This window comes from Pristis pectinata, chromosome 14, assembly GCF_009764475.1.
Source record: "Pristis pectinata isolate sPriPec2 chromosome 14, sPriPec2.1.pri, whole genome shotgun sequence".
Taxonomy (NCBI): domain Eukaryota; kingdom Metazoa; phylum Chordata; class Chondrichthyes; order Rhinopristiformes; family Pristidae; genus Pristis; species Pristis pectinata.
In genome coordinates this window covers 12,669,071-12,681,739 of record NC_067418.1, presented here as the reverse complement: position 1 = coordinate 12,681,739, position 12,669 = coordinate 12,669,071, and the positions used below count along the sequence as shown (strand labels likewise).

The window sequence follows — 12,669 nt, the reverse complement described above, 5'->3', positions numbered from 1 at the left end:
TTAAATATTAATTCCATGTATTGATGTTTTCAAAGAAACTTTGGTGACTTTTTTTAAAAAAAAGTAACAAGGAACATGGGGATAAAATTCATGCTGTTGTATGCACTGATTCTGCAATGTAGTAACATAGTCTCCACTTCTGAGCTTTAATTCAAGTCAAAAGGACTCTCAAGCCTTAAAACCTTTAAGTTTTAAAGCCTTTTGCACACAACAGATTTGTCACTTCAATGAAACACATAGAACAATACAGCACAGGACAGGCCCTTTTGCTCATGATGTTGTGCAGAACTAATTAAACGAATAACTCCTGATTAATCTAATCCCTCTTTCCCCGCACGTTGACTATATCCCTCGCTTCTCTGCATATTCATGTGCCTGTCTAAGAGTCCCTTAAATGCTCCTATGTGGTCTGCCTCTACCACCACTCCAGGCAATGCATTCTAGATCTCCATCACTCTGTGTGTGTGTGTGTGTGTGTGTGTGTGTGTGTGTGTGTGTGTGTGTGTGTGTGTGTGTGTGTGTGTGTGTTATAAAAAAAACATATCTCACTTGTACTTCCCCCTCTTGCCTTAAGTACATGCCCTCTAGTACTAGGCATTTCAATCCTGGGAAAAAGATACTGGCTGTCTATTCTGTCTATGCCTCACATGATTTTATGAAATTCTATCAAATCTCTCCTCAGCCTCCACTGCTTTAGGAAAAAAACAGCCCCAGCTCTCTTCAGAGCACATGTCCTCCAAACTAGGCAGCATCCTGGTAAACCTCTTCTGCACCCTCTCCAAAGCCTCCACATCCCTTGTATAATGAGGTGACCAGAATTGAATGTAATGCTCTAAATGTGACCTAACCAGAGTTTTACAAAGCTATAACGTAACTTCCTGGCTCTTAACTCAATGCCTCAACTAATGAAATCAAGCATGCTGTATGCTGCCTTTACAACCCTATCAACCGGTGTGACCACTTTTGGGGAGCCACATACCTGGATACCAAGATCCATCTGTTAATGAATGCTGTTAAGGGTCCTGCCATTAACTGTGTACTCTCCCTTTATGTTGGATCTTCCAAAGCGCAACATCTCTCAGTGGCCTGGATTAAACTCCATCTGCCACTTCTCCACCCATATCTGCAACTGAACTATATCCTGCTGTATCCTTTGGCAATCTTTTATGTAATGCACAATGCCACCAATCTTTGTGTTGTCTGCAAACTTGCTTACCCACCCTACCACATTTTCATCTCTATCTCTGCAGAACACCACTAGTCATAGACCTCCATCCAGAATAAGACCCACCCACTGCTACCCTCTGTCTTCCAAGGGCAAGCCAATTTTGGATCCAATCAGTCAAGTCACTGTGGATCCTGTCACAAACCAGCAACAAAAGAAACACACTGAGCATGATTCAGCGTTAAAAACTATTTTATTAATGACTACTTATGGTAATACGTAAAATAAAAGTAAAAATGTTAGTATGTTAGAATTCAAAAATGTTAAACCTCGAACGTTAACCCCAAAACTAAACTCTTCGTGTGTGTGTGTGTGACAAAGTCCAAAACTCCCAGTTCCGGAATGGTCCTTAAAGTTCAGTTCCGCAAGCCATAAGGTGAAACGTGAGCAAGGGCTTCTTCAACAACCACCGTTGTCTGAAGATAAGATGTAGATGTAGAAAAACATAGAGAGAGTACATACGAAATCCAAATGTTCCACGATGGAACCCAAACGACACTTCAGTGTTTACTCGGTAGTGACTTCCTCACCCCGAAAAGCATCCGAACCGTGGTCGTCCACACACAAATACCTGTTTCCTTCTACAGGTCAGCAACAAAGTGAACTCCACCGGATTACTTCCAACTTCCATACATGGATTTCAGTGGTAAACACAGTTATTGTTTCTCATCCATCGATAGAGAAAACAAGCAGGCTGGTGTCTCTCTCCCTTCTCTCTCTCTCTTTTTCTTCTTCTTCAACAACGTCATTACGTCCTTTATCTTCTATTGACGTAAGCACGCCCCACACACACATACACACACACTCTCTATCTTAAAGGGACTTTCACTGAGTCCGTAACAATCCCATGCATCCTAATATTCTGGACGAGCCTACCATGTGGGACCTTGTCGAATGCTTTACTAAAATTTGTATAAACAACATCCACTGCTCTACTTTCTTCAATCCCCTTCATCACTCACCTTGAAAAGCTCAGTTGGGTGAATCAGACGCAACCTGCCATGCACATCGCTGTGCTGATTGTCCACAAGAAATGTTGGCATTGAGTTGTACTCTAACATTTTTTGTGATTGCTGTTCAATTCTCAATCTCCAAATGAATGGATTGAGTTTTGAGGTGGGGTTGGTAACTGCACCAAGATGAGGTGTGAGTAAGAATCATTTGATTTTGATATTGCAGAAGGTGTAACTTTAGTCTTTTACTGCTTTCATTCTCAAGCTACCCAATAACGTTATGCTACTATGATTCTGTTTCTATGCCCACCTCTGCATAGGTACTTTGTATCCTAACAACTGTTTTCTGTTCTTGCTTTCTATTGTGTGGTCCTGAATCTGTCCATGTGCCACTGAATCTGACCAATTGGAATTCTTTCACTGGATCTAAAATCCTTCTGAATGCTTGTTATCCCTGTGTAATCTACCAGTCACAAGGCAAACATATAAAGTTTAAAAACTGGCACAGTGTAGCTCCCAAGATGGGGTGGAGCAATGGAGGAAGGAAAACTGAATATATTGATGCCATTTTGATCATGACTTGAACTTAATTCCCAGCTCAGTGGTGGAATTTTTGTCATGTCCTTTTTTTTTGGGTGGAGCATTTGTGTGGGTTAATGGGGGCTGGGCTGTAGCAGGGTTGGGTGGTGCTTGATAGGAATTGAGCTCTGCATTAATCATTGTTTAATTTTCTTTCACTGTAAAGAATGCTTAATCATGAAGTTTGGTAGATGGAAAGATTGTACTTACACATAATTTAGAAGTGCCTCTTGAACTGACCAGTGTCTGCTTGCCTATCACTTGGGATTTTCTTTGCTTCCTTTTGTTCTTTCATCTCCATTTAAGGATTGGTCATCCCTCCCAATATTTCTGTCCCCTCAATGTGCACAATTTTTGATTAAATGTCCATGTAGATTTTTGGAATTTACTGTTCAGTTGGCTGTAGTAACCCTAAATATGTTGGTATGATTAGCTTTGGGTCTCTGCAGTTTGTGTGTTCCAGGCAGTGGAAAAAAAATCATCAAATATTTCAACTTGGAAGATCTTTTTTTTGTCTTAATATTTCATTCCTTATTCAGAAAATTCCTCTAATATTGCTCTTATCATTCTTCTGCACATCTACTCACACAGAATTACCTTGCATGTGCTTAATGGAGATGTTATTGTTTAATTTCCCATGGGTTTGTAATCACAAGTCATTGAAGTTTGGTACATGAAGTGCGGTCTTGGGAATACCCTTGCGAATTGAATTTTAGTCTAATTGTGTACCTTTTAGCCGGGATTGATTAATCCCAGGATTTGGATTTAACAGTACTAGTTCGAAACTCTCCGTGGCAATTTTTGCATTTGGTTGATCAAAAATTTGATTTTAATGCATTACTTCCTTTCAGCACCCACTAAAGCCAGCATATCGATCACCGTTCCTGCAAAAAGTGCAGACTCTGCTATGCCACCGCTACACTGATTACTTTGGAAACCTAATGGTTACGGTGCACTTGACTTGCATATTTGTAAGTAGTTAAATTTTATTTCCATGGAATTCTAGGAAAAGATGGTGGGCATTCCAACAAATATCTTAATCCAAGATAATAAAAATTAAGCAGACCTATCAGGTGTTTTGAGCTGCTTCTGGTGCTTCACTTGCTGCTAAAAGGTAGAAACCTAGGGATTCAAATCAGTGTGGCCATGATATGTTAGATTACTATCATTATAATGTGACACTGTTTGGGATAATCTTTGGTTTAATGTTGCAAAGTTCTGTGAGACCCATGCATTCTTCTCATTGGTCTTGTAAATTGTTCACTTCCTCTCTCTTGTTAAAACCATGTCATGTTGAAGTGGAATTGGGTAGCACTGGGAGGGGCCTTTGGAGAACATATCTAAATGTAACCAGGTGAAGAGCTAGAGCAATACAGCAGTTTTCCCCTTATCCCTGTACATTCAGCTCCTTGATGTCTATCCAATCCTCATTAAAACCCTGGCTTAATTCTGTTTCTACCATCTATATAAGCAGTGGGTTCCAGATCATAATTACTACTTGCATTAAGAATTTTTTTTTGCATCTTTTTGCTCTTAATGTTAACCTCTGTTCCTTGGTCTTGAGCCATCTGCTAAACTACACCATCTGAATCAGTCATAATGTATGATGATGATATAGTTTAGCAGATGGCTCGAGACCAAATCTTCTCTCAATCTTTGTTCCAAAGTGAATTACCCCACATCTTCCAGATTAAAACTTGTACCTGAAATTCCTTGTCCTGGAACCTTTGGAAGTAAATCCTTTTTTGACTAGAAACCAGAAATACTCAAGTTGTGCAGCATCTGTGATAAGAGGGACAATAAACGTGATTAGCAAATGATGTTTCTGGACCCTGCCTAACCCATGGAGTATTTATAGCATTTTCTGTTTTTACTTTGGGTTTCTGGAATTCTGCAATTCTTTTTAAACTTCCCCCACATGGGAGCCCTCCATCCCTCCTATGATTACGTGACCAAAATTAGTTGCAATACTCTAATTGTGGCCAATTCAGTATTTTATGTGGAGGCTGTAGCTTCCCTTCTCTTGTAGTTCATACTCTTGCTGATGAATCTTCAGGTTACTGTTTGCGTTGTAACCCCCACCTTGCCCAACCAGTTTCAAGGATTTGTGTGCAGATACACCTGCACTCCCTTTATAGATTACTTGGCAGCATCCTATTGTCTCTCTCTGTTTCCTGCTAAAGTCCAGCATCCAACACTTTTTTGTGTATGAAATTTCATCTATCACTTCTGCCTGTTCAGCCAGCCCATGTGTTGTGCTGCAGCCTGTTGTCATTGTCTGTCAACACGCACCCAAGGTTTGCAGTTGAGACTAATTTGGACTGTACCTCCTTGTCGAAGTCTTCAAAAGCAGTGGTTGCAAGTCTGACCCCTGGGAAGCCCCATTTGTCCTCCATCCTCAAGTCTGGGGGGAAAAAAAAGTTTTTTTTTAATAAAACCTCTTCTTGGTGTTATCTTTTAAGCCAGTTTCCCAGCTTTGCTGTTGTTGACCCTTTCACTCTGCTTCAGTTTTGCTAACTTTTTTTTGTGTGGCGCTCAAATACCTTCTGTAAATCTCCGTAGATGATCTATTGCATCCCCTTCATCAGCCTCTATAACTGTTGCAAAGAAAAAAAGTGCACTAGGGTTGCGGTTCCTTGTTTAGCTGAATGATGCAAGGGAAAGTCCTTAAGTGCAGGAGTAGAAATTTTATAGGGAAAGCTGAAATGCAAGTGATGAGAATTCTGGTAATTGAGTTGCCATATTTTAATAGGTTGCATTGGTGCTTGATGCAGAGAAACCCGTTTCTGAGCGTGATGGGTTCTTTTCTGGGGTAAGTATTTTTACATGCATTTGCTTTGGAAAATGAGTGGATTTTTATTTCCTTTCAAGTTTTTAAAATGGCCATAGGGAAATAAAACTTGTGTTCTTGGTTTTTTTTTCAGGTTGTGAATGGTTCCTTTGTCCTGTACTATCTATTGGAAATGGCATTGAAAATTTTTGCTCTAGGCATTAAGGGTTATTGTTCGTACAAAAGCAATCTATTTGATGGGTTGCTAACTCTCATTCTAATGGTAAGTGTACTTTTTAATCTCAATGGGCAAAATATATATGTCCTCTTAGCTGTTCATGGATTTAAACTTATGACCTTGCCTCAATAGTTAATCTATTAACATGTAAGACTTTGATGAAGACAGTCTGTATTATTATGGTGAAAGAGGTTTGCTCAAGATGTTTTGCCTGTGATACGCTGGTTTTGCTTCAGCTCTCGAGAAAATTATCACAGCAGTTTACTGAACAGCATGAAAGTCTGGCTCTAAATACACATGCATGAGATGTGTGCTTGTTAATGATGGTGCCATCGTTAACATTGGGAGTTGTGCCAATGATTTAAGTGTTTAGTTTGCAGTGCTTGATGCTGGAATAATTTTGACATTTGGTAGCTGTTCCCTCGAGTCTCTGTTTCTGAGCCTGCTCCTTATGTATTATTTGGCTGAATGTGGGCTGACAGTTTAATTTGCCTGTTTAAATTACTGCTCATTTGCTGTCTGGGGAAAAAAGAGCCTAGTGCTTCCAAGCCAATTAGATGAACAATTTCTAACTGTTGAATAGTGTGACCATGAGTAATTTTTGACCTTTTTATTTATATAGGTTCTACAGCTGTCATCTTTTGTACAATATGGCTTCCCTCATCCTGGATGGTATGCTTTGAATTTATTATAAATTGATAACATTTTCCTATTAAGTAATGTTCCAGAAAATGTAATCAATTTGCTACTCTTTTTCAGATCATTCTCTGGGCAGTTAGTATTGTTGTAAGAGCACTTTTTTTTTTGCAAGTGGAATCTTTGATTATAAGTGCACTTCTCCAGAGGAGTAAGGAACTATAAACGGGTGTTCTTTTTGCCTCTAATATGAAATAAATTTTCATTTTCAAAAAAAAAAGACGTCTTCCTATTCTAATAGTACTTTTTTTTTAATAGTATGTAGGTTTTCCCATCACTTCAAAGCCCAAAAGATTCTTTTAGTTTGATTTTAGCAGAATTATTATCTAAAGTGTGAACTTTAAAAATGCATACCAGTCAGATTCTTTGCATCAAGAATGCTCAAAAGACATGAAGTATTGCTTAAAACTCAATTGGGCATTCTGATCTGTAGGTGACAGAACAATGGTATTGGCCTTTTGGAATTTGAAGCTTAGTGTCTCATCATTTTCCCAAATTTGTAGTTGTTCACATTTGCACAGAATACATTTTCATTCTTTTAACTCTTCACTCCACACTGCAAGGTTGCTTGCATTTTAATTTTGGTTGAGGTCTCCAAGATCGGGGAATAGGTGGTTACACTTGTCTGCATTCTGCTTCTCTTTTTTTTACTAATGATTAATTTTTAGACTGATGTTATTTTAAAAAAAATACATCTTGTATGACATGGTGCTTTAGAATATCAAATGAAACTTCAGATGCTCCATTGAGGGTGATTTATAGAAGTTTTATTGGTTGATATGCCCAGCATTTGTCTTTTTGCCACAGCTGTCTATAGTTTATCAGAATTAATTGATCAAATTTAGAACTTGATGTCTGATCCCTCCAGGAATCCAGATTTGCATGGGCTGCTCACTCTTTGGGAAATTGTTCGACTGGCAAATATGCTCATTGTTTTCAGATTCCTTCGGATCATTCCCAACGTCAAGGTGATTTTTGGATTATAATATCCACATTGCATTTTAAATTTTAAATGGAAATTAGAATTTGTAAGATTAATAAAGGTTTAGGTGTGTAATCAGTCCAATTAATATACTCTATGGAAACATACATTTTAAAAAACTTGGGTATTCCTTTTACTAAATTCAATTTCATGAACTTCATGTAATGAGAAGGTGTGTTTCAATGTGAAATTGTGCAATAATTTGTATACAAGGTGTAATTCTCAGTATGAAGCAGGTTGGTCTTTGGTAGTTCTGCGTTCGCAATCTGTCTCAAATTTGATCAGCTATGCAATTTAATAGAAACTCTTGAAGTGACTGGATTCGTTGAAAAAGTACATCAATATGTTTGATTTAGCCTGCAACTTTTCCTGCAGTCTGAACAGGGTTTTCCCATGTAACTTTAGTCAGTCTTTGAAATTCTATACCGTGGGGAACTGAGGATTCTTGGCACTATTGAATATGTTACTTTTTTTTGGGTGAGAAAGTATGGCCCACCCCAAGCTCTTCTATCCTTAAGTTATCATGGTAGATCTTTGTCCTGCTTCAGAACTCCAAACTTCTTGTGAAAGCAGCTTGAAGTTAGGGCACAGGTGAGGGATATCTCAACGGAGTAAAAGTGAAGTGGAGTAACTTGTCAGACGTGAATTCTCAAATGGTGGTTTTTCTGAATGTAGCAAATTTGATGCAAGTAAATTTTGACTCCTTACTGTGTGCACAATGTGCCTCTTTTGTATGTAGTTTTGAATGGTAATGTGATAGTTGTAGATCTTTTTGTCAAGTATTAGTTTTGCAAACAACAATACAGGGCCTTGTGTTTGATTTGAAAACCCGATTGCAGGCACATGCCATTTTCATAGATGTAATGTGTTTTTGTAGAATATCCCAACTGGCGAGGAAAATAATTAAGCAAGATTTGTTCCTGACGTAGTGGAGACTGACCTGGAAACGTGTAGTTTTCTTTGTATTGTCCACTCTGTATAAATTGCCTGATTTGTGTGCTGGAATTATTTCATGTATTTACTGTTTGCATTTTACAGTTGATGGCATTGGTTGCTAGTAGTCTTCTTGATCTGATTAAGAATTTGAGAGCTTTCGCTGGAATTCTTGCGGTAAGTGGTGGAACTTTGATGATCTTAGCCATTGTTAAGAAGATAATGATATTAAAATGCATTAACAAATAAGGTAATTTTAAAATCTCATGTTTGAATGCATGCTTGTGGAATAAATAGTTTTAATGATGTGTAGGATGACTGATACGAGCTTCAGTTTTTAGGCTTGTGCTAAAACAATTCTCATCCTGCTTCCCTTGCTCCAGACAAATTCTTTGTTAAAATGCTTCTTTCTTTTATTTTATGTACTTTTACTTGTCCTTTTTTTTTCCTCTTGATAATTCCTCTCAATTTTATCTCTGAATTTCCTCATTTCTCTTATTTCCAATAGCATCTAGGCTGTGGACAGGCATACTTAAACATTCACATTTCTGATCACCTGCTTGCCCACATCACCTGCCTTGTGGTTCATGCAGTTGGTGAGATCTTTTTGAATTAATAGATTGCAAGCTTGCCTCACCCTCTGGAGCCCAGAAGACTCTTGAGGCTGAGCATACAAATTTTCAGTAACTACATTTCTCATCACATTTAACGCCATTAAGTAACATTTGTGGTTCTCCAGTTCCACTCTACACCACTGCCCTCCCCCACCAAAGGGGGAAAAAAACGTTTTTTTTTCAAGAGTTGGTGCTATGCATCTCGATAGAGCTGGGCATTTGTGCTTCGTGACAGGAAGGTGGCTATCAGTGTAGATGTAAATATGATGTTGCCAAATACTGCTGTCACTTTACTTAAACAGAATATAGCATTTCCCTTTTGTGTAATGTAGAAATTAAAGCTTCTCTTACAAGGCTTGATGCTTACCTTATTGACCATTGTCTTTCTGTTACAGGTTGCATATTATGTGTTTGCAATTGTTGGTGTAGTACTTTTTAAAGATAAAATACCAGCTCCCTATAACTCTACAAATTCAAGGCAAGTTTGAGTTTGAATGCAAATCTTTTCTCATTGGTGTTAAACTGTTGGTGCAAGTACATAAGGAATAAATATTTGTATTTTTGTGCCCATTTCTATGGAAATGGACAGACTGGTTGGGTCTGATGTGGCCTTTTCATATCTTGGATGAGTTTGCTGTTGAATGAGCTTGTAGAGTAAGTGGGATGCTTTTCTGCTGGTTGCAGTTGGGAGATGGAGTGCTTGGGTGAAAATCTGGCAAATGGAGTTCAGTGTGGGGAAAGTGTGAGGTCATGCATTTTGGTGATCAAAAGGCAAATTATCTGCTGGTAAGTGAAGTTCAGAGGGATCTAAGTGTTCTAGTATGTAAAAGGTTAGCAGGCAGGTCCACAAGTAGTCAAGAAGGAAAATGGCATGTTGGCCTTTATTGTTAAGGGGCTGGAGATCAAGAATAGGGAGGTTAGTTACAGTTGTACAGGGTGTTGGTGAGGTCAGACCTGAGATACTCTGCAGTTCTGGTCCCTTTACCTTAAGAAAATAGTGCATAGTAACATTTGGAGGTGGTCCAAAGAAGATTCACCAGGCTAATATCTGGGACGAGGGGGTTGTCCTATCAAGAGAGGCTAGAGAGTTTGGGTCTGTATTCCTTGGAGTTTAGAAGACTGGTGGTCCTATTCAAACATGAGATCCTTCAGGTGCTTCACAGGGTAGAAGTTGAAATATTTCTCATAGTAGGAGAGCATTTGAACAAGGGGACTTGGCTACAAAATCAGGAGCTGGTCATTTAGAAATGAGGTGCATAGAGACTTCTGAGGATAGTGAACCGCCCAAGGGTGGTGGAGGCCAGATCATTGGATACATTTAAGGAGGAGATAGATAAATTTGAAAGATTTGAATTGAGGGTTATGGGGAACTGGCGTAGAAGAGGAGTTGAGGCTATCTTGAGATGTGCCATGATATTGAATGGTGGGGCTGGCTCGAGGATCCTGATGGCCAACTGCTATTCTTTTGTGTGGTGATGTTCATGTAATAACCATGCACAAGTACTTGCAGCTGAGGACAATAACTAGTGATCAGGATGGGAAAATTCTCCTCAGAGTCATGACTGAAGCCAGTTAAGATCACCTTGCTATCACCTCTGTCCAATCTTCTTCCTACTTTGTATAGTTCAGCTACCCTTAACAGAGTGATTTGGAAAGCCAAATTCAAAGTTTGCAGCCAAGGTTGATGTGGGTGAATAATGAGGTTACAAGGCCTCCAAACATGCAATGAAAATGGTTTTATATTAGGCTAAGAAAACATTGCTCTTTTTCTGCTTTGTGATTTGCATGGACTTGCAGTCCCTTGACTTATCACAAAATGCTCTTTGAATCAGATGTGGAAATTATACATTTTAATGTGTTCAGAAATTGAATTTGGTGCAATTTGTGCTCTTTGCTCTTAGTCTGAATGAAGACACTTCAGAAAACATAACACTCCAGTGTGGTACTTATGAACAACTGGATTATTGGCCCAACAATTTCAATGACTTTGCTGTAAGTTGCCAAATTCTGTGTCAGAAATTACTGAAGTTGCTTCTGAAATGAAACTTTGCTCCTCATATAACTGCACATTTATTATGTAGATTCTTTAAGGAATAGCTGTAATTGGTTTCTATTTACGATAGGCTGCTTTGGTTACCCTATGGGATCTAATGGTGGTAAACAACTGGCAGGTTTTCCTGGATGTTTTTTCAAGATATGCAAACCCGTGAGTACACTTCCTGACCCGCTGACTTCCTCCAGTTTTTTGTGTGTTGCTCTCATTTACTTTAAAATATTGATTTTGGCTTGTTCTTATTGGCCGTTCTGAGAGAGTGACAATTAACCCTTCAGCAGGGGTGCTGGTAGAGAAGTGGGTGCTGCCTTGTGTTGTAAATGGAACTGTATTGTGTGTTAATTAAAACAAAATCAAAGCAGTTTGCTACCTTTTTGCTTATGGGCAGATGCACATGATTAGAAGGCTTCCTTCTGCCTCCGTTCTGCTGAGGTTTTGAACTGCTGCAATCAGCTTTCACATTGATCTTCAACCCTTTATCTTTACGCACACCAAGTTCAATCAATCTGTCCAAAACCTGCAACGACTCGTAATCAGAAGTGGTAAAAGTGGCAAGTTTTGAGGTGATGTTCACTCCTGCTGCCTCCAGCCTTTTAAAGAAGTATTTAACCAAACTTTGTGTTTTATGTTCTGCGTTTAAGGGAAACTCATTGGGCAAAATGCGTCATCCCTTGAATTAAATATTTTTCTGAAAGCTGTTAACAGTAAAACATAACTGACTATCTGTGCTATTTGGCCAGTGTCTTCCAATTAGGTCCTTTCTGCTGCTTTGCTTGTAATTGTTTCTATGTATTATAGACTGCGTCACCATTGGTGTTTACAAAGTTTGCCGTACCATATTGCATGTTGTATTGTCGTGAGGCACCACCAAGTGGCCAAATTAAGTAATAGAAGTCATCACAGGGGAGGAATATAGAACAGTACAGGCCCTTCGGCCCACAATGTTGTGCCGACATTTTATCCTGCTCTAAGATCTATCTAACCCTTCCCTCCCACATAGTCCTCCATTTCTCTATCATTTATGTCTATCTAAGAGTCTCTTAAATGTCCCTAATGTATCTGCCTCCTCCACTGATGCCGGCAGTGTGTTCCATGCACCCACCACTCTTTGTGTATTAAAAAAAAACTACCCTTGTACCTTCCTCTAATCACCTTAAAATTACTCCCTCTCATGTTAGCCATTTTCGGACTGGGAAAAAGTCTCTGATTGTCCTCTCAATCTATGCCTCTTATCTTGTAGACCTCTATCAAGTCACCTCTCATCTTCCTTCCCTCCAAAAAGAAAAGGCCTAGCTCGCTCAATCTATCCTCATAAGACATCCAATCCAGGCAACGTCCTGGTAAGTCTCCTCTGCACCCTCTCTAAAGCTTCCCCATCCTTCCTATGGTGAGGCAACCAGAACTGAACACAATACTCCAAGTGTGGTCTAACCAGAGCTGCAACATTACCTCATGGCTCTTGAACTCAATACCCCAACTAATGTAGGCCAATACACCATACGCCGCCTTAACAACCTTGTCAACCTGCGTGGCAACCTTGAGGGATCTATGGACGTGGACCCCAAGATCCCTCTGTTCCTCCACACTGCTAAGAGTCTTGCCATTGACCTTGTATTCTGCCTTTGA

At 39.2% G+C, this 12,669-nt stretch overlaps 1 protein-coding gene across 4 annotated transcripts in view; it reads left to right on the top strand.

Annotated features, from left to right (window-relative positions):
* Window positions 1–12,669, top strand: part of tpcn2 (two pore segment channel 2) — a 44,708-nt gene that overhangs the window by 24,151 nt on the left and 7,888 nt on the right. For all 4 annotated transcript variants that reach the window (XR_007957421.1, XR_007957422.1, XM_052029139.1 and 1 more), the window contains 9 exons: window positions 3,609–3,728; window positions 5,510–5,569; window positions 5,682–5,810; window positions 6,388–6,437; window positions 7,330–7,429; window positions 8,482–8,553; window positions 9,386–9,468; window positions 10,892–10,982; window positions 11,114–11,196. Coding sequence is in view for 2 of the 4 variants with exons in the window: in XM_052029139.1 (XP_051885099.1) it covers window positions 3,609–3,728; window positions 5,510–5,569; window positions 5,682–5,810; window positions 6,388–6,437; window positions 7,330–7,429; window positions 8,482–8,553; window positions 9,386–9,468; window positions 10,892–10,982; window positions 11,114–11,196 (788 nt within the window). In the remaining 2 variants the exon portion in view is untranslated. The remainder of the gene's footprint in view (window positions 1–3,608; window positions 3,729–5,509; window positions 5,570–5,681; window positions 5,811–6,387; window positions 6,438–7,329; window positions 7,430–8,481; window positions 8,554–9,385; window positions 9,469–10,891; window positions 10,983–11,113; window positions 11,197–12,669) is intronic.